At 36.7% G+C, this 27080-nt stretch overlaps 1 protein-coding gene and 1 pseudogene across 1 annotated transcript; both read right to left on the bottom strand.

Moving 5' to 3' along the window:
* Positions 1 to 5508: 5508 nt before the first annotated feature.
* On the bottom strand, positions 5509 to 7207 carry LOC107020752 (REF/SRPP-like protein At1g67360). The gene is made up of 3 exons (XM_015221233.1): positions 7030 to 7207; positions 6683 to 6913; positions 5509 to 6211 (listed from the first exon to the last, which is right to left on the bottom strand). Exons 1-3 carry the CDS (start codon positions 7042 to 7044, stop codon positions 5765 to 5767), a joined length of 693 nt encoding a protein of 230 aa, XP_015076719.1. The 5' UTR covers positions 7045 to 7207; the 3' UTR covers positions 5509 to 5764.
* Positions 7208 to 7685: 478 nt separating this feature from the next.
* On the bottom strand, positions 7686 to 25300 carry LOC107019305 (annotated as a pseudogene).
* Between the last annotated feature and the right edge of the window lie 1780 nt (positions 25301 to 27080).

Below are 27080 nucleotides of genomic sequence, written 5' to 3'. Positions count from 1 at the left end.
GTTCTGATGAGTGAGATATAACCTTCTGAAGTTAGGTTGTCCATTTAAGGAAAGTTAGCCGAAAATAGTGAGGGGTATTTTGGTCCTTTCCTTACCTAATCAGATTTAACTCGTTTTTAGTCATATTTTAGGGGTCTAATCCTATTAGTTTCAGTTTTATAATCCTATAATCACCTCGGGGTTTAGTTGAGAGTTCAAGAAGAGGCAAGAAAAGAAAAGAGGAGAAAAGATGCAATGATGAAGGCGTTCGCCGACGTTCTCGAGTCTAGTTGCGTATTTTTGCCATGGGTATAATCCCTAAGAGGTATGTAAGGTTCCATACTGTTGATTTAGTTCACCCACATGCCAATAATGTATTCTTTTAAGCGAAATTTTATGCTTAAAGTTTAAAGATTAGAGTTCTTGATGAGTTCTTAAAAGGTTTTCTTGAAGTTCATTCTAAATCTTGTTGTATTGCAGTTTTGATGATTTCTTGAGATCAAATTGAGTAATTTTAGTATTATTTCTAGTATATTATAGTGTAATTAAGTTAAGCAATCGAATCCAAGTGATTGGGGAAGAAACTATTCGAATTTAGGCAATTTAGGGTGAGAAAACGACCAAAAGTGCTCGGCAGAATTTTCTGGATTGGGGCCTGGCGCGGCGCGCCTGCCAGATCGCCCAAAACCCATCTCTGTCCGTCAGGGTTTGGCTCCCTGCGCCACCTACAGCCCCAGGGTCGTCTTTCCAGTCCAGTTTGCCTCCGGTAGCTCCGTCCATTTGAGTTTGTTTAAGGTGCACCTTAACTCCTTTTCGATTCTAACTAATCTAAGCTACTTCTTTACACCTAAAATTAGCCATAACATGATCATAACCTTGAATTCATAATTCACATTAGTCCTAACATGTTCATAACCTTGAGAGTTAAGTTTTGAGAATTCTTTCAAATGTTCTAAGAAAGTACTTTTGAGTCCAATTGATGAGTCTTCTACAACTTCTCGTAACTTTTTTTAAGACTCAAGCAAGTGAGTATAAGAGTAAAGAGTATGTATTCATGAGTCTACAATATCACCTAGATACTTCATATCATGAACCATAATGCTTGAAATCATAATTTACATTGAAGAGAGAGTTAAGAGTAGAGCTCAAGAAAGTCTTCAAGTTCAATTGTGAATTCTTTGAGATCCATCATTGATTTAAACTAAGTTTTGAGGAATTAAATAAGAGAGTGAGAAAGTCATATACATGAGTTTCATCTAGTTACTTAGACCTTCGAGTCGAGTTGTTCATGCCCATAACTTCCACATGAATTCCATAAATTGAGTATCATTGAGAGAGTGATATTTCAAAGTTCGAAGCCTTGAGTATTTAGTTCCTTATTTTTTTTGAGATTATATTTGTAATCATGGGAGTATTATATGTTATACATGAAGTCCTTGATTTGAGTTGTTCATGCCCATAATTTTGCATGAACCCTATAAGTCGAACAATATGAGTTGAGAAGTATCCTTGAGTTCTCGAGTTGAATAGTTCATGCTCATTATTCCGCATGAACCCTCAAAGTTGAAGTTCATGGAAATATACACATGAGATCATGAACCTTTTATCCATACTTCAATTCAAGGGAAGTTAAGAGTCAAGTTTAAAAATTTAAAAGCAAGTCAAAGTAATTTCTTGAAGTTTTCAAAAGGTCTTACACAATCATTTTAACTTTGATTTAAGGATCAAGTTACAAGTCAAGCAAAGAGAAAAGAGTTGATTTAAATTTTCAAAAGATATAAGGGAACTAAGTATTCCCTAAGAGTCGAGTTTCAAGTCAAGAAAGAGTAATGAGTTAAGTTAAATTCTCAAAAACTATAAGGGAACTAATTATTCCGGTAAGAGTTCAGTTTCAAGTCAAGAAAAGAGCAAGAGTTGAGTTCATTTCTCAAAAGTTATAAGCGAAATAAGTATTCCCTAAAGGTTTATAAATGTTTCACAGTTAAGTTAAAAGGAAACTAAGAGTTCCGAAGGAGTTTTGAACTAAAAGGAGAACATTGATACCAAAAAGGAGCTTTTTAAAGCTAAAGGGTTCGATAAATTATCTCAACCCAAAGGAAGAAAGTTTTATTAAAAGTATGAGCGAAAGTATGTTTTGAGAGTAGTATTGAGCACCGATGTGGGAATGATCACGTAAATTTAGTCAGTGGATCCACTAGGTAGAGGATGTCCTATATTGATAGCAAGGTATAGGACAGTTCTGGTAGCGTGGGAAAGACGTTGTATCACCACTTAGGCTCATACTGTTGGTTGTCGGTTAGAGAAACCCCAACAATATAAATTACATGGTTTCTCAAGGGGTTCTGCTTAGTATGAATGGGTGTATGGGACTTCATTCATGCATTGCACAAGTAGACTTTTAGAGGGAGTATGATATGTTCTTATGATATTATTATCTTGAGTTAACATCATGATTTTAAACAAGTTTTATTTATATTTCACTTGTTTTAAATTGTTTTATACTGAAATGAGTTGAATTGAGTATCAGGAGTTGAGTATCTTAAGTTGAGTATCTTGAGTTAATTTGTACTTCATTGAGTCGAGTACCATATCTTTGAGTTGAATATCTAATCTTTGAGTTGAGTATCTTATTCTTGATTTGAGTTGAGTTGAAAAGAGGTAAGTATGTTTCCTTTTTATTCAACTATCAAGCTTATGTTATGCTTTAGAATTCCCCTTACATGCTCGTACATTTCACGTACGGAGCCATTTGGCCTGCATCTTTTGATGATGCAGACACAGGTATTCAGGGTCTTCAACAAGAGCTTCGTTGATATATCCGAGATTTGAGATAGCGATGGTGAGTCTCCTTACTTCCGAAGGATTTCATTTACTTTTCAGTTTAGTTAGGAGGTCGTGGATTTTGTCCCGACTTCCATCTTTATCAGTTAGAGGTTTCATAGATAGTCAGTTTAGTTGAGCAGTTTGTATGAATCATTTATTTTATTAAATGTTTTAAAAACTAAAGTTGTCTATCTTATGGCTAGTTGAATATATTATTTTTATTAAAAGTTGTTCATTTCAGTTTTAAGATTTGTATGCTTAAGTAAGTCTTTCGCTTGTAGTCATCCAGAATGAGGATTCGCTTGAGGACCAGCAATGGTCTTCAAGTGCCTGCCACATCCAGGTTGTAGGCTTAGGTCTTGACAAAATCTATCCGAACACTCGTATATTCTCGGCCGCAACATCCATGCATAGTTGCAAGATACACATTTCACCTTTAAGTATTTAGTACAACTCTTCACAATAGCAAAATCAAAAGACTTTTTTGCCGCCGCATCGGCTAATAACAATTGCAATTCGTTCTTGTTACTAAAAGTTTGGTTTATATATAAATTAGTTCATATGAGAAGGAATGATTGGATGTGATCCCAATCCTTTTGTCCCTGCATTTATTCACAACATACTAGTTCGGGATCTTCCGCATCTACCGACTGATTTTCTACATTAGTTGGATCATCATGAATATTCATTGAATGATCACCCAAGCTCTCATCTGAATTATACCCAAGCTCCCCTTTGAATGCATCCAATATTTCATTTCCAATCGAATTATTATTGCCATTAGATGAATTTGTTGGTTCAATTGGAGGCCTCGCATTAACGTTTATCCTCACTGTAGGCCTAGAGCCATCAATACCAATATCTAACATATACAAGCTCAAGTGCCTTTCATTTTTTATGATTGTGGGATGTATTTTGCCCCTCTCATTCATTTGATAGCTAATCACCAAGTCATTTGGCTCGCACGTTAACTCACTGGTCTCAGTTACGCTTGCAATCATATTGTCATATGAACCATTGCAACGTAACGGAATGGGCACTGTCTGTCTTACTAAAAGAGTTCCATTTTCAACTTTTGGGAGTCTCCTTCTATACACTCCTATATAATCACCACCAGCAACAACAAATTCAGTTATTGTCATAATCGACTACAAAGATATAAAATGGATTACAGTATCAATCGTTAATGATCGATAAAGTTTGACATTTGTATAGATTGGGACTAAATAGGATCGTGGTTCAAAATGCACCTCCTACAATAGCGAAACAGATTTTAATGTTTTTAAACTACTAAAATATACCTATGATGAGTTATAAAGTGTTTATTATAGAAGATTTCTCAAATATCTAAAATGGAGGGGAAATCATTTTGAATCTTATTTTTTGAAAATTTATTTGGAGAAAACATGACTATGAAGTAAGAGATGATGTTACCTTGAAAATGGATATTTTAACCGAGAACTCGCTGGACTAGTTACTCTTTCGATAGCTAGCAACAAAATGAGCTCTGATTTCTCTCCCGTTCGTTTTTTCTTATAATAATTTTTAACAAATAAGAATGTACATATATTATTCCAAATTAGTGGGAAAAGAAGGGGAAACCAAGATGAAGATATTAAAACATAGAGAGCCTCAAAGTAGAGATATTAAAACATAGAGAGCTCTTTTGTATGTGTCAAACTGCCATTAGGACATGTAGGTAATGTCATTAATAGTGGCTATATCACTTATTTTTCTAAGACTTTTGTCTTAATAACGAATTAAGTTTGAAAAATGGTTATTTGGCCAACTCTTTTTTTGACCTCTGCGCACTGACAAAAAAAATACAACCACAACACAATACCCAAAACAATTTCTATACATGTATCATGGAGGCTTTTGTCTATTACTGTCCTTGCCTGCCTGAAAGCTGAAGACTGTGGCCTCGTTTTTATTTATCCTTACTTTTTTCGGCGGCATTGAAATTATAAAATGTGTCACTAGCACTAGCGAAAATGTTCACAATTTCAAAGCTACTACTAGTAGTGAAATGTTTACTAGAGTTATATCTTCCCAAATTACCAGATGTAGACAACTTTATTTGAAAACTTCATAAGAAGAAGTGATTGTTCATCAAAGACAACACATACACTATATCTCACAAACCCAACTAAGAAGTGTTCAGTTTGGATTGGATTACACTTTCACCAAACGCTATTGGATCAAATGCCCAAGATGTGAATCGGAAATCGGATTCGTCACGCCGTAGATTTTAATACATTGGCTTCACACATTGATTGCTAACATACTGATTTTCCCAGTTTCGTATTGCATAATATATGCAATCAACATCAGCCTAGTACGGAAGCAAAGAAAAAATTCCACATTGTTGACGCCCAAATCAATGTGGTATCCTGTGCCTAGCCTGATGTACGCTGTATCCTGTCATATTGTAAGTTTGTAACAACAGAGGTTGGCTCCCAAAAGATCACAACAGCACAAATGGATGTAATCACCATTGTCATTCAGCGTTTAATTATGCAGAATCTGTTGCTATCAGTAGCAAAGAAGATAACATTTCTGCAAGCAGCAACAACTTACATAGGTGGTACTGGAATACGTTTATCTCACAAGAACGACTTAATGAACAACTTACATAGGTGGTACTGGAATACGTTCATCTCACAAGAACGACTTAATCAAATAAGTAAAGTGAATGCCCAAACATAAACTAGTCAAAATCAAGCTTTCATTATGCATAGAAAGATATTGCATAGACACGCCACTACAGCCAAGGAAACGATCAAGAAGAACACACGGCACAAAATCATTCACATATCAGATGTACTACAGAAAGGAAGGGAATACACTATAGCTTTTATACAATGGATATCCCCACACTTCCTATTCCAACCCAAACTTAAAGTCTTTCAAGAGCACAATTAGAAACATTGGGTTTAACAATAATACTGAGATTGTAATCTCATTCAGATTTACTTGAGGTCGAGTCAGTAGCACCTTCTTTCTTCGTTGCAGCAGATTCAACCTGTTTATATGCCTTTGAGATTTCTTCAACAGGTATCAAAGGGATATAGCTGACGATACTATAACCCTTCCCTTGCAAGTTAGCTACCAAATGATTATACTTTTCGGACCAGTGAGCAGCTGTAGGAGCAGCCATCTGTGCGATTCCGTGCAATGGTGGACAATGATTGACATGATACCAGAGTACTGCCACCTGCCTAGTACCAAATTGCTTAGACAATTCACCAGCATGATAGATAGCTGCACGAGGACCTCCCTCCTGTATGTCTTTGGACAAGCCTTGTGCTACCTCTGATGCCTTCTGAAACAATGACTGGACACTGCTGACAACCTTCTTGGCCAATGGAGGAGCATGTTCATCAAATTTTGCTGTTCCATCATTCACCTGACAACCATATGTACTCACAATAGGTTAAGAAGGAAAAATCAATGAGAAAATCAAACCACAAAATCCTCGACAGAATTTGGGATTAACTAATTTCCAGATTCACTACTGGTGAAAAAAACAGATGCGAAAACATAGATTGCACTGCGGCCTACTGAGTAGCTAACATGGCAGAATACGATTCTTCTCAGGTAAAGGTAACAGTAAAGAGGATAAACAAAAACACCTACATGAACAAATCTTTGCAAGTTACTGACACTGACTAACTCAACCCACATCTTCAAATTCATTAGGTAATTAATCAACTACTCATGTATGTATGTGCCTTTCTGAAACAAATGAAAGGCAGAGTCACAAACATTTAGAGTACAAAACCAAAAAACATACCTAACAAGATGTAATCATCAGATAATAATACATAATAATTTATGAAAACAACAAATTAACATGGTATAAGTGAAGATTGAATACCTTTTTGTCTAGGAAAACAAGGACTTCATCAGGAACACCTTTAAATCTACCGTAAACAGGCCTTACGACGGTGGTTACAGCATTTTCTACTGTACCAACAGTTGATCTCAGAGGCCCCGAGTTCTGCTTCGCATAATCATACAGATTTGACAACAAAACCGCAGTGTTTAGAGCCAACACCCTTACAAACCCTAGATGTTTCAAATTAACCTCGCTTTTCTCCATCTCAACCTATCCATCACAAATCAAACAGAATTCTTTTTAAGAAAAAAATCTAAAAAATTGACTGGATTAACATGAATTAAAGATAAAATTAGAAAAAAACGTAGAGAGATCTAACTACAAACCTTGTTGGTAGACATATTTTGCTGGTTGTATGGAAGTTTGATTTGCTCAGCTATTGGTGATGCAAATGAGAAAATTTGTTGGGTGATAAAGAAAGTTGGGGAATATTTAATTAAAATCAAAGGGCTGTGAAGATGACACGTGTCGTTACTATGGGGTCAGGAGGGATTCCTTAGTCCAGAATCATTGAGGCGTTAATGACCATTTCTAGGGGAGTGTGGAGGCTTCGAGAAGGACACGTGCCATTTCTGTTTGAAGGCAGTGCGAAATATCTCGACTTTTTACGCTTATTTTCCAACTTTGTCCTTTTTTTGTTTGTGAACTGTGGGCATAGTGTAGTACTCAAAAAGAGAGAAATTATTAATTACTAAATCTTGAAATCTAAGCTAAGGCAGAGAAATGTACAAAACTACCGTTCCTCCTTGCTGTAACACTATACACTTAAGACATCTTACAGGTGCGTCATACTAATAATTAATTATTCTCTATCTATACCTGCTTCCTTTTTCAATTAGTATTTCTTTTAGAAGTTCATACCAATTAGACAAAAGTATACTCCGAAAAATTGGTCTCATTTTATTTTAAGCCACTGTTATATTAATGTGAAAAAGAAATGTATCGTAGGGAACATTTTCGTTTATTCTTAGAACAGGCAAAATTAATTTCAAATCAATGTACCAAGAAGCTAGTATATATTTATATCAACAGGGAGCATTTGATCTTGGTCACATCTATTACAAATCAGTCAGTACATCATAAAATAAACGTAATGAAGAAGCCAGAGCAAGTGTGGCACCATCAAGAAAAAATAAAATATCACCTATTTATAGTATCGATCTATGTTGTTACTTAAGTACAACTATTAGAGTAAGGAAACTTGCTAGATTTTTCACCACTCAAGTTAAGGAACCATCAAGCAACTTGAGATTTTTGGCGTCTAATATACTGAAGGATAGGTTCTTTTACCTGTATATAGAGAAAAGATAACAGAAGAACAATTAGAAATATTTCCCAAATACTTCTTCAGCCAGGATTCTTTGCTAAGATTTTCTAAAAGACTGATATCGTACCATGCTTGCTTTCCTCTGACGTTTGTCCTGACTGGACCTACTACAGACAATGTCATACTCATCAGGTTGGTTTGGTTTTCCTTTAACTCTTCCATTCTCCTTACCAGGAACAAAGCTCTCCCGAGAAGCTACAGGCTGCACAAACATCATATATATCTAACTATTTGTTACTGCACTTTTGTTAGGCGATAATCAACTAATTAATTACTGAGTTACATTGTTAATGAAGATTATTGAGATAATCCACAACTGAACCAACCTCAGCGTTGCTTGATGGTGTTTTTTCATGCTCCTTTCTCTTGGAGACAGTCTGATCGCTCATGACAGATCCGTTCCTATATGCATCACAGTTGCCTATAGTACGTGTGAGATCCGATCCGATAGACTGGAGAGCACCACAAGTGGATAGATATCTACAGTTGTTGTCTAGTAGCCATACAGTAATATTAGATTTTGTGGTCTGATCTTTGATGATTAGTGTAGAAGTAACTTAACTAAACGATATCAAAATTCAGATAGGTGGAATCATTACCTGATTCATGCATGTCAATATCCTGACCATTTATAATAATTAAAGATGAGAATTAAAATAGAACAAGTGCAAGAAACAGTCAAACTTGTATTAATTCAAGACTATTACCATACTGTCTTTTGCTAAGACCTTCGTAACTTCAGCCAGCTTTTCTTCAGTCAGATCAGAGTGGATCACACGCTTCCCTGCAATGACCAAATCAGTCCATCATTGGGAAAGTTGTACTTCGTTATGCTCTATACAAAGCAGGAAATACTGTTTGCCAGAGGCCTGAGGGTACCTAGTCTGCGGTAGCCCTTAGACTCAAATTATCCATCTTCTGTCATTTTATCAATTAGCTTCTTCACCGCAATTTCGTTGGCTTCTCCTTCCAGTTTACTTTGGAGTTTTGCAACACTTACATAATTCATCGGAAGAGCATGAAACAAAGCCTGAAACAAGAGGCTGTCGTTGTTAGAATACAGAAAGTAATATCCAACTTCATGCAAATCAGCATTAGTGAACTATTCACAAAAAAATTATTTAAGCAGTTAAAAGAGAGTTGTTATTCATATTCCTCCCCCAATGTCCATACTCCTCTTCTAACTTCACTAGACTTCTCTCCTTTGTTTGAGTTGCTAAATGAAAATATAAAACATCTGTCTCCTCAATCTATAGGACATTACTGGGAGATGTACTACTCTTCCCAAAAATCTTAAGAGGGGACAAAATATATAACTTCACACAAATGTTCTCTTCAAGCTCCCAAATTGTATGACTCTTTATCTATAAACACCAAAGTTAGAAGGTAGTAAAGGCCAGCTCCCCCAACCCATAAATTAGTCATCATGCACAAATATATGTTCTTTTCTAAAATATAAAGGAGGAAGGGAGAAGAGACAGTAGAAATTAAGAGATAATCACTTTCATATATATTACTGAAATGTAAGGAGTAGTCACAAGGTAAAGCAATAGTGTGAACACAATCCCCTGCAATGAACTTTAACACAATGGACCACTTCAAGAAAGAACAAATAGAGAAAGAGGAAAAGTAGGAGCACAAGATCCACAAGCATGTGTAACCACATATACAGTTAATAGATTAGAAAATATAAATTAACTAAAGAAAACAGATATATTTCGGAAGGATATTACACATATCAACTATATACTTTTAAGCTCAATTCAAAGGATATTAATCAGGTTTCACCTTCGTGTACATGTAATCTTCAACCTTGGCCTGCTGAGATTGATTGCCAATTTTGTTTTGTTGGCGCTCTGGTTCTTTTTTCACAACATCAAACTCATAGTCGAATTTCTGCACTTGAAGAATATGATATATTGGGTGTAGGAAAATATATTATGATTCAAGAGAGTAAAGATGTAAATAATTAATAAATAAGGAAAGCAACAACAGACCTTTTGCATCTTAATGATGTAAGTGTCTCTGCCAGCAATTGAAAGAATTCCTTCCTTAAGAAGCTTTTCCAAATTGTCTAGAATAAAAAAAGCAGATTAGAAACTTTGGACAGCTTAAAAACCAGAAAGAAAACCTTTTAGCATCTGATCATTATTTGGCACAAAGACTTTGGGAATCGGTACTAGGGTATAATATAACTGTTCCCCTCTATAGAAGTTCAAATTGAGAACACCTTCATCATCTGCTTAAAAGGTCATTTCATTACCTTCAATCAAAACCTGCAATCAGGATGCAAAATTAGGTGTAGGACTGGCTAGTAAATGATGGAGAAACCAGCACTTGATAGGAAAGACAGCAGAGAACATTACCACTGAGATATTTGGAAAATTTGAGAGAACATCTGTCACTTCAACTCTGTCAAGGTGGTATGTGCTGATCCAATCCTTAACCCGTACAAATTGTTGTTCATCTTCTGCAGGATCTTGAGTATTATCTGAAACCAATAAACACATTAGAGTTCTTGATAAGCCGGTTCAGTAAGAAAGTCCATAGCATTTGCTGCAAATAAAAGTACCTTCATCGACAATATGACCTTTATCTGAACATTTTTCTTTTCTGTAAAAAATAAAAGCTTCTCTTTTTGAATCTATGATATTAAGAAAATACTGACAGAATCAAATGCATGTACAAAACAGGTCGAATAGAGGCATGTGCATTACCAACTGGTGCAACTATGTATTGGTCTTCGTCAGAGTCGCTGAACTGAAATTGATGATATTTAACAAAGTCAGGCGCATGAACATACTTAAAAGGACAGAAAATAAAGTCAAGCTTTATATATAATTGAGGCGAGGGGAACCAATATTCCACCTCAGTATCAGATGCACTGTCATCTCTCTCGGCAGAATCAGCTCGCAAGCTCATAACGTCATCTTTATTGTCATCATTCCCATCCTCGTAAGGATCAAGCACACTCTTAACCTGAGGAAGAAAAGATATCTGTGTGAACTGATTGACCACTGAAAAGGAAACTAGTTTTATTCATTTTCCTTTGATCTGGCTCACAACTTCAGAGCTAACAAGAGATGCTTGCTGTTGACATTTCCGACCTCCAATTTCAGAGGATTTTTCGTCCATGGATTAAGAGCCTCCTCGTCAGTGCAGCCTCTAAAGAAAGGAGGCTCATAATCAGCAGGCTGCACAACCAGCAATTCTGTTACAAAAGTGCTATTTGACCAAAATATGACAAGCTGAGTGACTTTTGAAGCAAAATGACATTTAAAAGCTGAACTGAAAATATGTAAGCTAAGAAAATTGTATGAAACGTATTTTGATATGGCTAAGCAATGTTTTCTGTCTATAGGCAGGCCGAGAACCATTTATCGACACAACTACAGGAGCCAATTTTGGGGTTCAAACTCAAAAATAAACTCAAGCTACATAATTACAGAAGCGAGATGACTTCTAATAGGAAAACTCTTATATCCTGAATGTCAATAAAGGATGATAATTATTGCAGCTACTTTAAGGCAATGTGCTTATAGATGCAAATATCTAATCCGCATGGCTACAATATATGTAAGTCTTACATTCACCAAAAACTCAAACATCGAGAGGCAAGCTAAAAGAGGAAAGGGGAAAGAAAAAGAAAAATAGAAACAAACAAAATTGTGAAAAGGGCATACCGTGACAACATCATGATAAATAAGCTTCATCAGTATAGTTCGCTGAGAATACCAAGCGAATCGAACCTTACCAACAAGATGATGGTAGACAATTGAAGCCGTGCTTTTTAGAAACAATAGAAAGCTTTACCTCTTCCAGCATCTTATCGAGAGTTCTCATCAATTGTATCATGTACGAACCATTTTACAAGCAGAACTCCTGAAACATACTCCCTCTCAACACAAAAGGTACTTGTAATCCAAAAAACAACCAGTATGAAAATGAGAATAAAATGAATCATTAGACCAATATCTACCTCATTTGATTGGGTGTTATTTCAGTGGTTGAGTTTGTTATTTGTAATTTTGATGATTTGACAAACTCAGGGACCTTGTAAAGGTACCAGGTTTCCTACTTGAGTTTTGAAGATGAAACAAACTCATGGACCCAGTAAAGGTACCAGGTTCCAAATGTGACTAGCCGGTTGACTGCCAGCTGGAGAAGGTACAGAAAGTAGGTACACATTTCCCAACGGCGTCAGAAAGTCAGACCTCTCCAACCAATGGCAAAGAGTTTAAGGAAAGTGACTTGTCCATATAAAAGTCACTTTCCTAAACATTATTCCTCAGTTTTTTGCAACTTGATAAAGCATTTTCAAGAACACTTGCAAAAGGCTATCGAAAATTAAAACGGCAGAATTATTCAGATAACAACTGAAATCTCCTGAGCATTTAGCGTAGTTGTTTAAGAATATATTCTCTTGGTCTTACATTGTAAACTATTCCTGAATCTATAAAGGAATCAGTGGGTAGTATTGAAATTCTAATTTGTCTAGGTGGGATAGCTTAGTGGGTAGATTTACTTCTACTTAGGCTTGTCAAGCAATAGAGATTATTGCTTGAACGTGAGATTAAAAACTTCTTCTCATATTTGTTGTAATCGGATTTCACTTTTGCTTGTGAAGATAAGTGAAAACGATTGAAAATCCTGTGAGACAGGTCGTGGTTTTACTCCCTTAAGCAAGGAGGTTTCCACGTAAAATCGTTGTGTTGTTTAAACTGCATTCACTTTCCGTTCATACTTGTTAGTGTGTCAAGGGACCTGGTCCATTGACTGATTAGTGAAGGCATATATTCTATCAAGTGGTATCAGAGCAGACACTCTCTATTTGGTTAACACCAAGGAAGTGATATATGTTCTAGAATGGCTGCTCCACTTAATCTAGAAGAAGGTCAATCTTCAACCAGACCTCCTCGTTTCAATGGACATTTCTACAGTTGGTGGAAAGTTAGAATGCATGATTTCCTCATGGCTGAAGACAGTGAGCTATGGGATATCGTACTAGATGGACCATTTATTCCGATGATAGAAGAAAAGGATGGAGAGAAAACTAGGCTTGTTCCAAAACCTAGACAAAAATATGATGAAGCTGATAGGAAGAAGATAGAAAAGGGATATAAGGCAAAAATTCTTCTTGTTTGTGGGATAGGGCCTGATGAGTTCAATCGTGTCTCTGCCTGTGTGTCTGCAAAAGAAATCTGGGACTGTTTTAAAACTGCTCATAAAGGAACTGAACAAGTCAAAGAATCAAAGATTGATATGCTCACCTCTTTGTATGAAAACTTCAAGATGAAAGAAGGAGAAACCATTCATGAGATGTTTACAAAATTGTCCTCTATTACCAATGAGTTGAGAAGTCTTGGGGAACCTATCAGTATGAGCAAGCAAGTCAAGAAAGTGCTTCGAATTCTTCCAAAGTCCTGGGAAAGCAAGGTTGATGTTATCACTGAAGCTAAAGATCTGAAGGTGCTGACAATGGATGCTCTCATTGGAAATCTGAAGACTCATGAGATGAATCGAAATCATGATTTGTCAAAGAAGGAAGTCAAAAAGGATAAGTCCTTGGTGCTGAAATACAAATCTGATGAAGACTCCAGTGATGATGATATGGCTTATCTTATCAATAGATTTCAAAAAATTGTGAAAAAGAACAAAGGTTTTAGAAGAGGAACAAATGGTCCTCGAAATACTACTCAAAATGATACCTGCTACAAGTGTGGAAAAGCTGGGCACTTTATTAGAGAGTGTCCTTTACTCAAAACTGAAAATAAGGAATATCAAAAACCAAGAAGTGACAAAGAGAAGAGAAGGGACCTGGTACACAGTAAAAATGATCGCAAAGCTGCTGCTGACTATGTGGTCAAAAAGGCTCTTGCTGCGTGGGGAGACTCTTCAAGTGACTCAGAAGATCCTGATGAACCAAATGATGTGTCTATGGTGGAGGTTCATGAAGAGGAAACCATATTCAATGAAATGTTTGCTTTCATGGCTCATACAGAAGATGAAGAAGAGGATGACAAGGTAACTCTTCTCGATATGAAACATGATCTGAATAATTATTCTCTTAAAAAATTGAGAACATTAGCAAATGTTATGATTGATTCAGTAATTGAGTTAACCTCTGAAAGAGACATTATGAATGCTGAACTTGACAGTTTAACAGAAAACAAGGTTAAATTGGAGGAGAAAATGTCAAAAATGGAAGTTAAAATGGTGTCTCTAGAGTCTGACAACACTGAACTTAAAAAACAGTTGACTCAAATAACTGAAGAAGCTGAAAAGCTAAATGGAAGGTCAAATGGTCTACAAGTTGAAACTGAAGAAAAACTGAAAACCAATGAGAAAAATCTGGGACTGGCTTTGGAGAAGAGCAACAACTTAGAAAAGGATATTGTCAAACTTAAGGAAGAACTTGAAAAATCTCTTAAGTGGACAAAATCCTCTAAGTTGCTGTCAAGTGCAACAAATCAGAGTAATTTCAATAAGAAAGGTCTAGGAAGTTTGAATATCACTCCTCCCTTTAACCCTCACAGTAAGTATGTGTTTGTGTCTGACAATCTGCTTTGTCTTCACTGAGGTAAAAATGGGCATTTAAAGGGAGAGTGTGCTGGCTGGAGAAATTCTCATGAAAGACTCTCTAATTATACTGAAAGGCAAAGAGTATCAAAAGAGAGACCTGGTCCTCCAAAACATGTTTCAACTGATAGATTTTCAAAGAAAAAATCTGTTTCTGCTCCAAAGTCCTTTGTTAGAAAGATTCAAAAACTGCCCTATTGGACTAGATACAATCTGATCACTCCCTTGTCTGCTTTCTGGGAACTCAAATTGAAATGGGTTCCCAAGCTTAACAAGTGATTCTTGTTGCAGGTGAGTGAGAGGAGTAGCAGTCAATGTTGGTATATGGACAGTGGATGCTCTAAACATATGACTGGTGACATAAAAAATTTCCTCTCACTCAAGACACTTCAGGGAGGAGGTGTCTCTTTTGGTGATGGAAAGAAGGGGTACATTTTGGGAGTTGGTAAAGTGGGAAAGTCTCTTGAAGAATCAATTGACAATGTGTATCATGTTGGTGGATTGAAGTACAGTATTTTGAGTGTATCTCAAATTTGTGACAACGGAAATGAAGTCAAGTTTACTTCTGAGAAGTGCACTGTGGTTAGTCTAACTACAAAGAAAGTGATTCTCACTGCCTTTAGAAGTAAAAACATGTATGTGGCCAACTTAGAAACGTCTCATGGAGATGATCTGACATGTCTTAGTGCTCAAAATGAAAATGCTGATCTTTGGCATCGTAGGCTAGGGCATCTGAGCTCATCTTTATTGAATAAACTGATTTCTAAGGAACTGGTCCGAGGTCTGCCAAAGTTGAAGTTTTGTGAAAACAAAATATGTGAAGCTTGTGTCAAAGGAAAACAAATCAGATCATCCTTCAAGCCAAAGAAGCAAGTAACCTCATCAAGAGTACTGGAGCTGTTACACATGGACTTATGTGGACCTTTGAAGGTTCAAAGCAAAAATGACAAAAAATACATTCTAGTGATAGTTGATGATTACTCAAGATACACATGGACAAGATTCCTAAGATCAAAAGCAGAGACACCTGATGAATTGGTTGTGTTTCTCAAAATGATTCAAAATAAACTGAATCAAGTGATTGTTGGGATTAGATCTGATCATGGAACTGAGTTTGAGAACTCAAAACTGGATCAATTCTGCATGGAGAATGGTACTAGTCATAATTTTTCTGCTCCAAGAACTCCTCAACAAAATGGAGTAGTGGAAAGAAAAAACAGAACCTTGGTGAACATTGCCAGGACCATGATCATTGAGTCAAATCTTCCTCAGAATTTCTGGGCTGAAGCTGTCAACACAGCAGGTCATGTTACTAACAGGTGTCTGATAAGGGCTGTTTTGAATAAGACCCCCTATTACTTGCTCAACAACAGAAAGCCTATGTTGAGTTATCTTAGGGCTTTTGGCTGCAGATGTTTTGTGCTTAACAATGGAAAGGATGATCTGGGAAAATTTGATCCTAGAAGTGATGAAGGAGTGTTTGTTGGATATTCTTCATCAAGTAAAGCATACAGAATATTCAATAAAAGAACTCAATGCATTGAAGAAAGCATCCATGTTGTGTTTGATGAAGATGGAAACTTGAGAAGAAATAGATCAAATGATGAAGATGAGGTGATCAAGCTGTTCAATTCACAGAAGATTGAAGGAAGTGAAGAGGATGCAGAACATCAGTTGAAAAATGACTGTGATAATAATAATCATAATCCATCTGAAAAGACTGATGAAGTTGAAAAGTGTGATGAGGTACCTGGTACTACTCCGAATTCCAGTCAGAGTACATCAAACTCTCCAGAAAATGATGCCATCATTGAAGAAGAAGAAGAACATGTCGATCAGTTCAACCAGTCTGCCTTGAGACCAGGATGGAAACATAGTTCATCACATCCCCTTGATAATTTTATCTCTCCTTTGAACTCTGGAATTCACACTAGATCAAAAACAAGAAATCTAGTTGCATTCTCAGCATTCATATCATCTATTGAGCCTAAGAATGTGAAAGAGGCATTAAGTGATGCAGATTGGATCAACTCAATGCAAGAAGAACTTCATCAGTTTGAAAGGAGCAAGGTATGGTACCTGGTTCCTCGACCTGCTGGCAGAACAGTGATAGGAACCAGATGGGTTTTCAGAAACAAGCTCGATGAAAATGGAGTGATCACTAGAAAAAAATCCAGGTTGGTGGTTCAAGGATACAATCAAGAAGAAGGAATAGATTATGATGAGACTTTTGCACCTGTTGCCAGGATGGAGGCCATTAGAATTTTAATAGCTTTTGCTGCATTCATGGGGTTCAAGTTGTATCAAATGGATGTTAAAAGTGCATTTCTGAATGGAGATCTGAAAGAGGAGGTATTTGTTAAACAACCTCCTGGGTTTGAAGATGTTGAGCTACCAGATCATGTGTTCAGATTGAATAAGGCTCTGTATGGTTTGAAACAAGCTCCTAGAGCATGGTATGAAAGGCTGTCAAAGTTCCTGTTGAAGAATGGTTTCAAAAGAGGAAAAATAGACAATACTTTGTTCTTATTAAAAAGAGAACAAGAATTGCTTATTATTCAAGTTTATGTGGATGATATAATTTTTGGAGCTACTTCAGAACACCTGTGTGAAGAATTCTCATCATTAATGGGAAAGGAATTTGAAATGAGCATGATGGGTGAACTGACATTCTTCCTTGGCCTACAAATCAAGCAATCATCAAATGGAATCTCAATTAGTCAGGAGAAGTACATTAAGGAGCTACTGAAAAAATTTAATATGTTTGACTCAAAACCTATTGATACTCCTATGGGAACAAATTCCAAGCTTATAGTAGTGGAATCTGATCCACTTGTGAATCAAACCATGTATAGGGGAATCATTGGATCCTTGTTATATCTGACTGCTAGCAGACCTGATATTGTTTACAGTGTTGGAATGTGTGCTAGGTTCCAAGCATGTCCTCGTGATTCACATCTGAAGGCTGCAAAACGCATTCTGAGATACTTGAAGAATACAGGGGACCTGGTTCTTTTCTATCCAGCAGGTGACACTTTTGATCTAGTTGGCTTTGCAGATGCTAATTTTGCTGGTTATCAAGTTGACAGGAAGAGTACTTCTGGAATGGCTAATTTACTTGGATCTTCACTCATTTTTTTGGGGAACCAAGAAACAGGATTCTGTGGCTCTTTCAATAGCTAAAGCTGAGTATGTAGCAGCTGCTGCATGTTGTTCACAGTTGTTATGGATCAAGCAACACTTGGAGGATTTTGGTATAAACATCAAAGCTATCCCTCTTATGTGTGACAATACTAAAGCAGTTAGTATGGGAAAAAATCCAGGTCACCATAAGAGAACAAAGCACATTGATGTTAGACATCACTTTTTGAGAGACAATGTTGAAAAGGGGAATATTGTGCTTATATATTGTCTAACAGAGGAACAAATTGCAGACATCTTCACCAAGGCTCTCAGTAAAGATCAATTTGAGAGGAATAGGCTGAAGTTGGGGATGATGATCTGTAACTAAAATCCGGTGCTTCAACAGTTGAATTCCCTTGATGGCTAAATTTGCAGTACAGGTATCCTTTGTGTCAATAATTTATTATCTGGATTAGATCATTTTGGTACCTATTGTAGGTATACTCTCAGGAAGGACTAGCTTAGCAAAGACATGGCTAGAACAGCTGAGGAATGAGGATAAAACTGTGTTATGGGACCTGGTTCCTGTCCAGGTTAGCATTTGTACATTAATTTCAAACTGAAAAATATGATTGTTGATAATGCCACGTGTCAGTCATCGGTCATTCTGACCGTTAGTCCCATCGCTTATTCTTCAAGCTACACGTCAAATCAAGGACTTGGCACCGTTTCGAATCCTTTTTAAACCCTCTTTATTTCTTTTTGATTTCTCATCCGTCTCTCAACATTCTTTCACTCAAAAAAAGAGGTAAAAGTTAAAGACAAAATATGTTCTTCCTTCTTCCCATTGTCTTCGAAAAGCTATTTTTTGTTCTCATTCTAGTCAAAGATGTCTGATCCTTCTTCAACCTCTAAGCAAATGCTCACTGCTCTCAGTGAAATTGAACCTATCGCTTTCTACTCTCCTTCAGCAGTAGAGTCTAGATCTAGTGCTCCTTCGAGTTCTCAGCATGACACTTCTGAAAACCCCTTTCATTCCATAGATCTAAATAGCACTAGTATACCTACTGGACCTGGTCCTCACCATGAGATGTTGCCTGACAATCTGTTTGAGGGAGACTTGCCAAGAAATAAATCGTCTGAGTCAAACATCTTGGCAGCAAGTGAAGAACTGGTTATAGAAAGTCTTGCAATGATGAGAAAAGAGGCTAGGGCTGAGCAAAATGAGGTTTTGCAAGGAGAAGAGGTAAGAGGCACTCAACCTATTTTTGATAAAACTCCAGATTTTGGGAGATATCCTTCTTCTACATCCTCAGATTCTGAAAGTGATGAGGAACCCATTGAATGGAAGGTTGAAAGAAGGGAGGTTGGGATGTCTAGAAAAGGCAAAGCAAAGGTAGTGGAAGAGACTCCTAAAAGAAGACCTACTACTAGGTCTGATGCTAGGAAGTTGATGGCGGATGCCTTAAAGACTAGTGCAAGATCTACGACTGAAATTAGGAGTGCCAGAACTTTTAAAGTATCAAACTTTAAAATACCTGAATCTGGTGTTATTGAGGTGTCGGCTGAAGAAATGGAAAAGAAAAACGAGAAGAAAAAGGCAAGAAAAACAAAGTCAAAGGATCCAAAGAAAGTTGAGAAAACAAAACCAAAGAAGAAGAGTTCTGCAGGAAAAAGGAAGAGATCACAGGTACCTGGTACCAAACAGAGGAGTGAAGAGGAGCTCAACATGTAGGAAATTGTTGACAACTTGAGAAAGCAGGCTGTGTTGGCTGGAAGAGTCTTTGACATGGGAATCATCAATCTTCCCGGCGTGGACTCTCTTCATGACATGGTGGAAATTCAATCATGGATGCATCTATTCAACAGAAAATCTCCTATTCTCTATGAAGAATAAGTGCGCGAATTCTATTACAACATTCAATTCAAAGAAGATGGGAGTATCCTCACAAGAGTAAATGACATTACAGTGCATCTGGATGAGTTTCTGCTGGGCAAAATTCTCAGGGTACCTAGAGAGGGGACCAGGTTTGTGACTGGGAAAACTTGTTCGATCGAGTTTGTGTCCTTGGTTTCTAAGCTTCCTACAACAAAGGTTGCTGGGTTTTTAAGAAGGTCATAAAGAGCGAGTACCAGTTGGTGTTCGAATTTGTTAACAAAGTTCTCCTTCCTCGGACTGAAAAGAGGACTTCAGCAACTTCTGCTGACTTATTTGTGAGGGAGATGTTGTGCATATTCGAAGCTCTGAATCTCCCAGGACTTATGCTTGAGCACATGTACAAAACTGTCATAGAGAGGAAAGGCATTCATGGAATGGGATACGGATACTTTCTCACTGAAGTATTCAAACATTTTAAAATTCCTCCGAGCGTTGGCAGGGGTTGGGACTGTGTAGCAAACTTTTTCAAAGAGTACCTTGGTCGAATGTGAGTGTATCGAAGGGAAAAGCAATCCCAAGAGCAAGATGGCTCAACTCATAGACGATCAAGATCAACTCAAGCATGAGGTTGAGGAGCTAACTGTGCGTTTGAGTGGTAAAGATGCTGAAATTGCCTTACTCAAAGATGAACTACTTACTGCACAGTCTGAGGGACCTGGTACGTCTGTGGTTCAAGCCCTGGAGAGGGAGAACGCTGAGCTGAAGGCCAAGATTACTTCCTTGCAAGAGAAGGCAATTAAGGATAATGATGCTACCAATGCTCGACTCACTCTCATTATCCAGTCTCTCTCTCATCAAACCGCCCCTTCCTAGCTTGTTCAAATCTCCTCCTGTGTCTTCTTTTTGTGGCTTATGTTTGTGTTGCTGGGTTATCAGTTTGTTTTTAATGTACTAAATGTTATCTTTGAATGTTATTTAACTTATTCCTCCGGTGTTCTAGCTAATATATATTGTGAATGTTTTTTCTTTTCTGTTTGATTGCTATCAAGCACTGATCTTATCATATTAGTATTGATATTATTGATTTACTGTATCTCTTTTTTATGATGCCAAAAGGGGGAAGTATAACTGGTAAGTGGCTGATTTGTGTGTAAGGGGGAATACAGTGAGGGGGATTAAAGCTGGGGTGGTGCCTGAGTATTGTTTGTCATCATCAAAAAGGGGGAAAATGTTATTTGTAGTTTTGATGATTTGACAAACTCAGGGACCTTGTAAAGGTACCAGGTTTCCTACTTGAGTTTTGAAGATGAAACAAACTCATGGACCCAGTAGAGGTACCAGGTTCCAAATGTGACTAGCCGGTTGACTGCCAGCTGGAGAAGGTACAGAAAGTAGGTGCACATTTCCCAACGGCGTCAGAAAGTCAGACCTCTCCAACCAATGGCAAAGAGTTTAAGGAAAGTGACTTGTCCATATAAAAGTCACTTTCCTAAATATTATTCCTCAGTTTTTTGCAACTTGATAAAGCATTTTCAAGAACACTTGCAAAAGGCTATCGAAAATTAAAACGGCAGAATTATTCAGATAACAACTGAAATCTCTTGAGCATTTAGCGTAGTTGTTTAAGAATACATTCTCTTGGTCTTACATTGTAAACTATTCCTGAATCTATAAAGGAATCAGTGGGTGATATTGAAATCTAAGTTGTCTAGGTGGGATAGCTTAGTAGGTAGATTTACTTCTACTTAGGCTTGTCAAGCAATAGAGATTATTGCTTGAACGTGAGATTAAAAACTTCTTCTCACATTTGTTGTAATAGGGTTTCACTTTTGCTTGTGAAGATTAGTGAAAACGATTGAAAATCCTGTGAGACAGGTCGTGGTTTTACTCCCTTAAGCAAGGAGGTTTCCACGTAAAATCGTTGTGTTGTTTAAACTGCATTCACTTTCCGTTCATACTTGTTAGTGTGTCAAGGGACCTGGTCTATTGACTGATTAGTGAAGGCATATATTCTATCAGAGTTAGACTTGAATGTTCCACCTTTCTTCATGCCAACACGATTGACATTCATTGACACTTCTTCAGAGTCAGAACTTGAATAACTGAAAGAAATTGCAAGTAAACAACTAAGTGTATAAGCTATTTCACAAGCCAGACTACTGAAAGTATCAGCTCTTCTTTCAGCAATTTCTTTTATCTCAACAACCATGTCCTAGATAGTCATCTAGTCAGTCTCAGAAGTGATTAGCCAGTGCAAATATGATACTACAACCTAATTGAAGTCATCACTTAACCAACTTATCTTGGTTCTTCTTACATGCATATTCCTCAATCATTGGTCCATCAATTGCTTCACACACATAGAACAGAAGTGTTTTCAGATATTTATTCTGTAGTGCATCATAAACACCTAGGGACAGACAAGAAAGAGAGGTAAGAAATGAGAAGGAATCAATAAACTGTAAGGCTCAGTTCGCAAACTAGCAAAAGATCAACATACCTTTTTCCATCCAATCAATAAGTCTACGCGACTCTGCATCCATTGGCATTAGCTTCTTGATCTTCATCTCTGCTTGTGACTTGTGATGTAAGTATCTAGTAAATAAATTTGAAAGCTGAATAGATGGATATTATAGAAAAAAAATTGTAGAGAAAGCTTACCTAAGGCTGGAACAGATTTATCACTGAAATATTTCTCAGGAAATAGGCCTCTGATGTAACTAATGTTGAATATAGCAATACGTAAAAGGTTCCTTGTCTGTTTTGAAAACCATGGAGAAAAAGTGACTCAATCATGTGTAATTTTCTGTCATTGAGATGCATTAGTGTCGAGAAATCACAAAATAAACCTTACGATGATAGCATTCAAAGCAGATAAAGTTAGAAGCACTCATGAACTTAAACAACTTATACTTATTAGCTTCTTAGATCGCATTCATTGATCTAGAACATGTCTTACACATACTGTTATTAATACAAACAAACAGATTCACTCAACGATCTAGAATGCTCAAAAGCGAAAATGCAATTCAACGATCTAGAGAAACAAGCAAGGTGAGTCAATCGTAGGTCAACAAGTACAAACAGAGAGTATAAATTCATATTTGTGTCACACATTAATAATTGGTTGAACGAGATAAAGTTCCACATAGAACACTTTACTCGGGGGAACGAACTCAAAATACACACAGAACTAAGTCAATCACAAGCATAAAAAAAATCATTGATTAACCCTCCAAATTTAACTCACGTGTAGTCCTTATCTAACAGAAACCGATTAAGCAATAACCATACAAATCAGAGTATCTAAAACATCAAAAAGTGATGGGAAAACGAAAATATGCGAGATAATGTCATTTAAGTAACATCGTCGCTACGTCACACACTGGGATATAATGTATTTCATACAGGAACTTTGAGTTATACAAAATCAACAAAAAAAAAATAGAATAGATGAGATCGATCATTTACTAGGAGGAGTGAATCCTGCTCCGTGATCTCCGATTTCTTCAACTTTTGGGCCACAACCTGGAAATTAGAGAAAATCATGTTGAGAATTAGGCATGCAGTGAAGTAATAATACGTAAGTCAACAAATTTAACAAATATGAAGAGCATATGGAGATGAAATAGGTTTTGCTCACCATTGTTGACAGAGAGAAACGAGACTCGAGTGAAATGGAGAAGTTGAAGAGAAGAGTGTGTTTTTGCTCACCAAATGAAGAAAGATGGCGGGAGTAGAGTGAAAATATATAGGCCAGAAAAGTAACCACGGTAGCATCGGGAACTAACCTATGGTTAACTGAGCAATGCGGAGTGCGTAATGGAGTGGCTTATTGTAATTTTGAAAAAAGGTAGGGGTTTTCAGTTTATCAAGTGTAATTTCTTTTCTATTATATAAAAAAAGTGAAGTGTGATCACGACTACGGGTAAAAATGTAATTTTACGCTAACAAAAATCTATTAAGAAAGATGATAATTAATTCTAGAAATATATTTCTATATATGAAGTGAATAATGATCAAGGGCAAAAATGTAATTTCACTCTAACAAAAATCTACCAAGAATGATAACAAAAAAATTAAATAGTTATAGAAACATCTTAAGTTATTATTATTAACATTAACTTATTTTGTTATTACTTCACTTTCTTTTCTTTTGTGAGTTATTGTGATATCTATTTTATTATTACTCTATTTTACTATTACTTTAATTTGATTCTTAATATTTTTTTCTATTCATTATGCTTATAAAAAATGCATACTTTTTATATAAAATTTATCATGAATTAATTATTTTCATCTTTATTTTGGCTCTAATTAATATTCTTGAAAATAAATAAATGTGATAAAATTAATAATATGTATTAGATTGATATTAAAGAAAAAGATGTTGAAACTCCGGCTCCGCGAGTAAACCAATATGTCATCAATGAAGATGATAACAAATGAATCAAGGTATGGCCTGAACACACGTGTCATCAAGTCCATGAAGGTGGCTAGGGCATTAATCAACCAGAAAGACATTACAAGGAACTCATAATGGCCGTAACGAATCCTAAATGCGGTCTTAGGGATGTCTGCTGCTCTAATCCTCAGCTGATGGTAACTGAACCTCAAATCAATCTTAGAAAAATATGACGGCACCCTGAAGCTGATCAAACAAATCATCTATACGAGGCATAGGGTAACGGTTCTTCACCGTCACCTGTTCACTGCCTGTAGTCAATGCACATCCTCATAGTCCCATCCTTCTTTTTCACAAACAGAACAGGAGCACCCCAAGGCGACACACTCGGACGAATGAACCCCTTTCCTAAGAGGTCCTCTAACTGAACACTGAGCTCTGCAGGAGCCATCCGGTAAGGCGGAATAGAAATAGGACGAGTGGCGAGCTCCAAATCTATGGCAAAGTCAATGTCACGCTCTGGGGATAGGCCAGGTAGATCTGTAGGGAACACATCTGCATACTCTCTAACCATAGGAACTGAGTCAACTGAAGGGCCCTCCCTACTTACATCTCTGATGTGGGACAAATAAGCTAAACACACGGAAGCAACCAACCGCTTAGCCCGAATAAAAGAGATGATCCCCGTCGGTGTGTGACTATAAGCAGCCTGCCACAACACCGGGGGAATATCAGGCATGGATAAGGTAACAGTCTTGGCATAGCAATCCAAGACCACATGGTAGGGGGATAACCAATCCATGCCCAAAATCACATCAAAATCAATCATATCTAGCATAATAAGATCAGATCTAGTATCATAACCCTGATAGTCACTAAGCAAGATCGCAATATTTGATCCACTACTAAGGACTCACCTACCCGAGTCGAAACATGAACCGGCTCTGCCAAAGACTCGGGCTCATACCCAATCGGGGAGCAAAATAAATAGATAGAATACGAGAATGTCGACCCTGGATCAAATAATACTGTAGCAGGCTGATGGCATAATAAGAGCGTACCTGAGATGACATCGTCAGATGCCTCAGCCGCCGCCCTTGCCGAGGCTGCGTAGAAATGGCCATGAGCACCTCTGACTGGTGCACCCGATCTACCACCTGACCTGCCTCCCCGAGCTCCACCCCTGGTACCCTGTAGACTGTTTACAATCACTATGAGTTCATAGTTATGTCTTTCGGTTTGACCAATGTTAACATTTATGGATTTGATGAATTGTGTGTTCATGCCCTATTTGTACTCATTTGTGATAGTGGTCATCGATGGCATTCTAGTGTACTTGGAGAGTAGGGAGCAATATGAGCTACATTTGAGGATTGCGCTTTAGACTTTGCAGGATCATGTATGAAAAAAATTCTACGTTTGAGTTTTGGCTCGAGTTTGTAGCATTTTTGGGGTACGTGTTGTCCAAAAGATGAGACTACGGTGATCTGGCGAAGATAGAGGCAGTTTGTGATTGGGTTAGGCCCACTTCTCCTACCAAAGTTCATAGATTTGTCGGGTTAGCAGGCTACTACAGAGGTTTTTTTTAAGGAATAATTACTTAACTACACAACTTTACTTTTCCTATTCTCAATATTTCCGTACTCTTTTATTAAAATTCAAAAATCCCTTTTTGACACCCAATGATACTTAACCAGTACTTTTTACCTTGGAACTAAAAATTAGACATTTCTCATTCCCAAAAATTTCGCCGAAAATTTTTCCACTAAAATTTTCTTTTATCAATTTCAAGTAAATTTTGAAATTCAAAAGAAACCTATTCTTATTCATCCGGATTAGAGTCAAAAATAGGTCATCATCTTCTACATTCTGATTTCTTCATTTTTTTTTGTGTACATACTGCTTTTATTTACAATATCAATCTAACTTCTAACGAATCTCTAGTTTTTATTTCAGAATCGAAAACATCAAAGAATTGAGTTCTAAAGTGTCGCATGACCCGATAGTCATGACAAATCCAAGTTCTAGCAAGAGAAAATTTGTAAAGAACAAACATGCATCAACTTCGAAAGATCCGAAAACCCCAAAGAAAAGGGGTAGAAAGGCAGAACCTCCAATTATTCGGCTAACACTAACTATGGTATGTACATTTTCACTCATATTCGTATCTTTTTCTTTAGTTTGATGATTCTTATTTTTTCAGTTAAGTATCGTCTATTTCAACTTTTCACTGCACACATTGAACGCAAGAATTTTGTGATACTTTTATGTTTTCACATGAACATTAATGTATCCTAGATACTTTTTTAAGTATCAGTTTGACCTGTTTATTTTTTTTTTCCAACTTAATATAACGATTAATGAAATTTGTGTATTTGTATACCTTTTATGTGTTGCACATGAACATTAATGTATCTAATATATATATTTAACTTTAATGTTTTGTTGTTATTTAGTATCAAATAACATGAATATTAATGTATCTAAAAGTGAACAAAACTCATAAAGTATCAACTATTTCAACGCACACAAGAAATATTGATTTTTGTGATAATTTTATGTTTTGAACATGAACATTAATGTTTCTTAGATACTATTTTAAGTATCAGTTCGACGTGTTTATATTTTTGTCACTTTATGTAACGACTAATATATTTTTTGAAATTTTGTACCTTTTATGTGTTGCACATGAACATTAATGTATCTAATTATCTGTTTAAGGATCATTTTGGCCTGAATCTATTTTTGTCACATTACATCACGACTAGTGAAATTTTGTGAAATGTATGTAGTTGCTTTTGCACAATACTTGAGCAAAAAAATCAATATTCCATCTGTTAGTTTTCGTAGTGACTATCTTCGCAACAGATACGAAATACTGTTATGGAAGTATGGTATGGATAAAGTCAAGGCTGGATGTCTAAGTTTATGCTTATTAAGGACTTTCTTCTTGGCACAAGAAGCTCTTCTAGTGACTAACTTAATGATAGCTTGTTTCAATTAAATATGGTGAAGGACCTCTGGCACAACAATTAGCGTTCCGTACTTATGTGCACTACATCTT

Source organism: Solanum pennellii, chromosome 5 (assembly GCF_001406875.1).
Source record: "Solanum pennellii chromosome 5, SPENNV200".
NCBI classification, from domain to species: domain Eukaryota; kingdom Viridiplantae; phylum Streptophyta; class Magnoliopsida; order Solanales; family Solanaceae; genus Solanum; species Solanum pennellii.
Note: the sequence above shows the minus strand (reverse complement) of the source record. Positions and strands in the feature narration are given on the sequence as shown.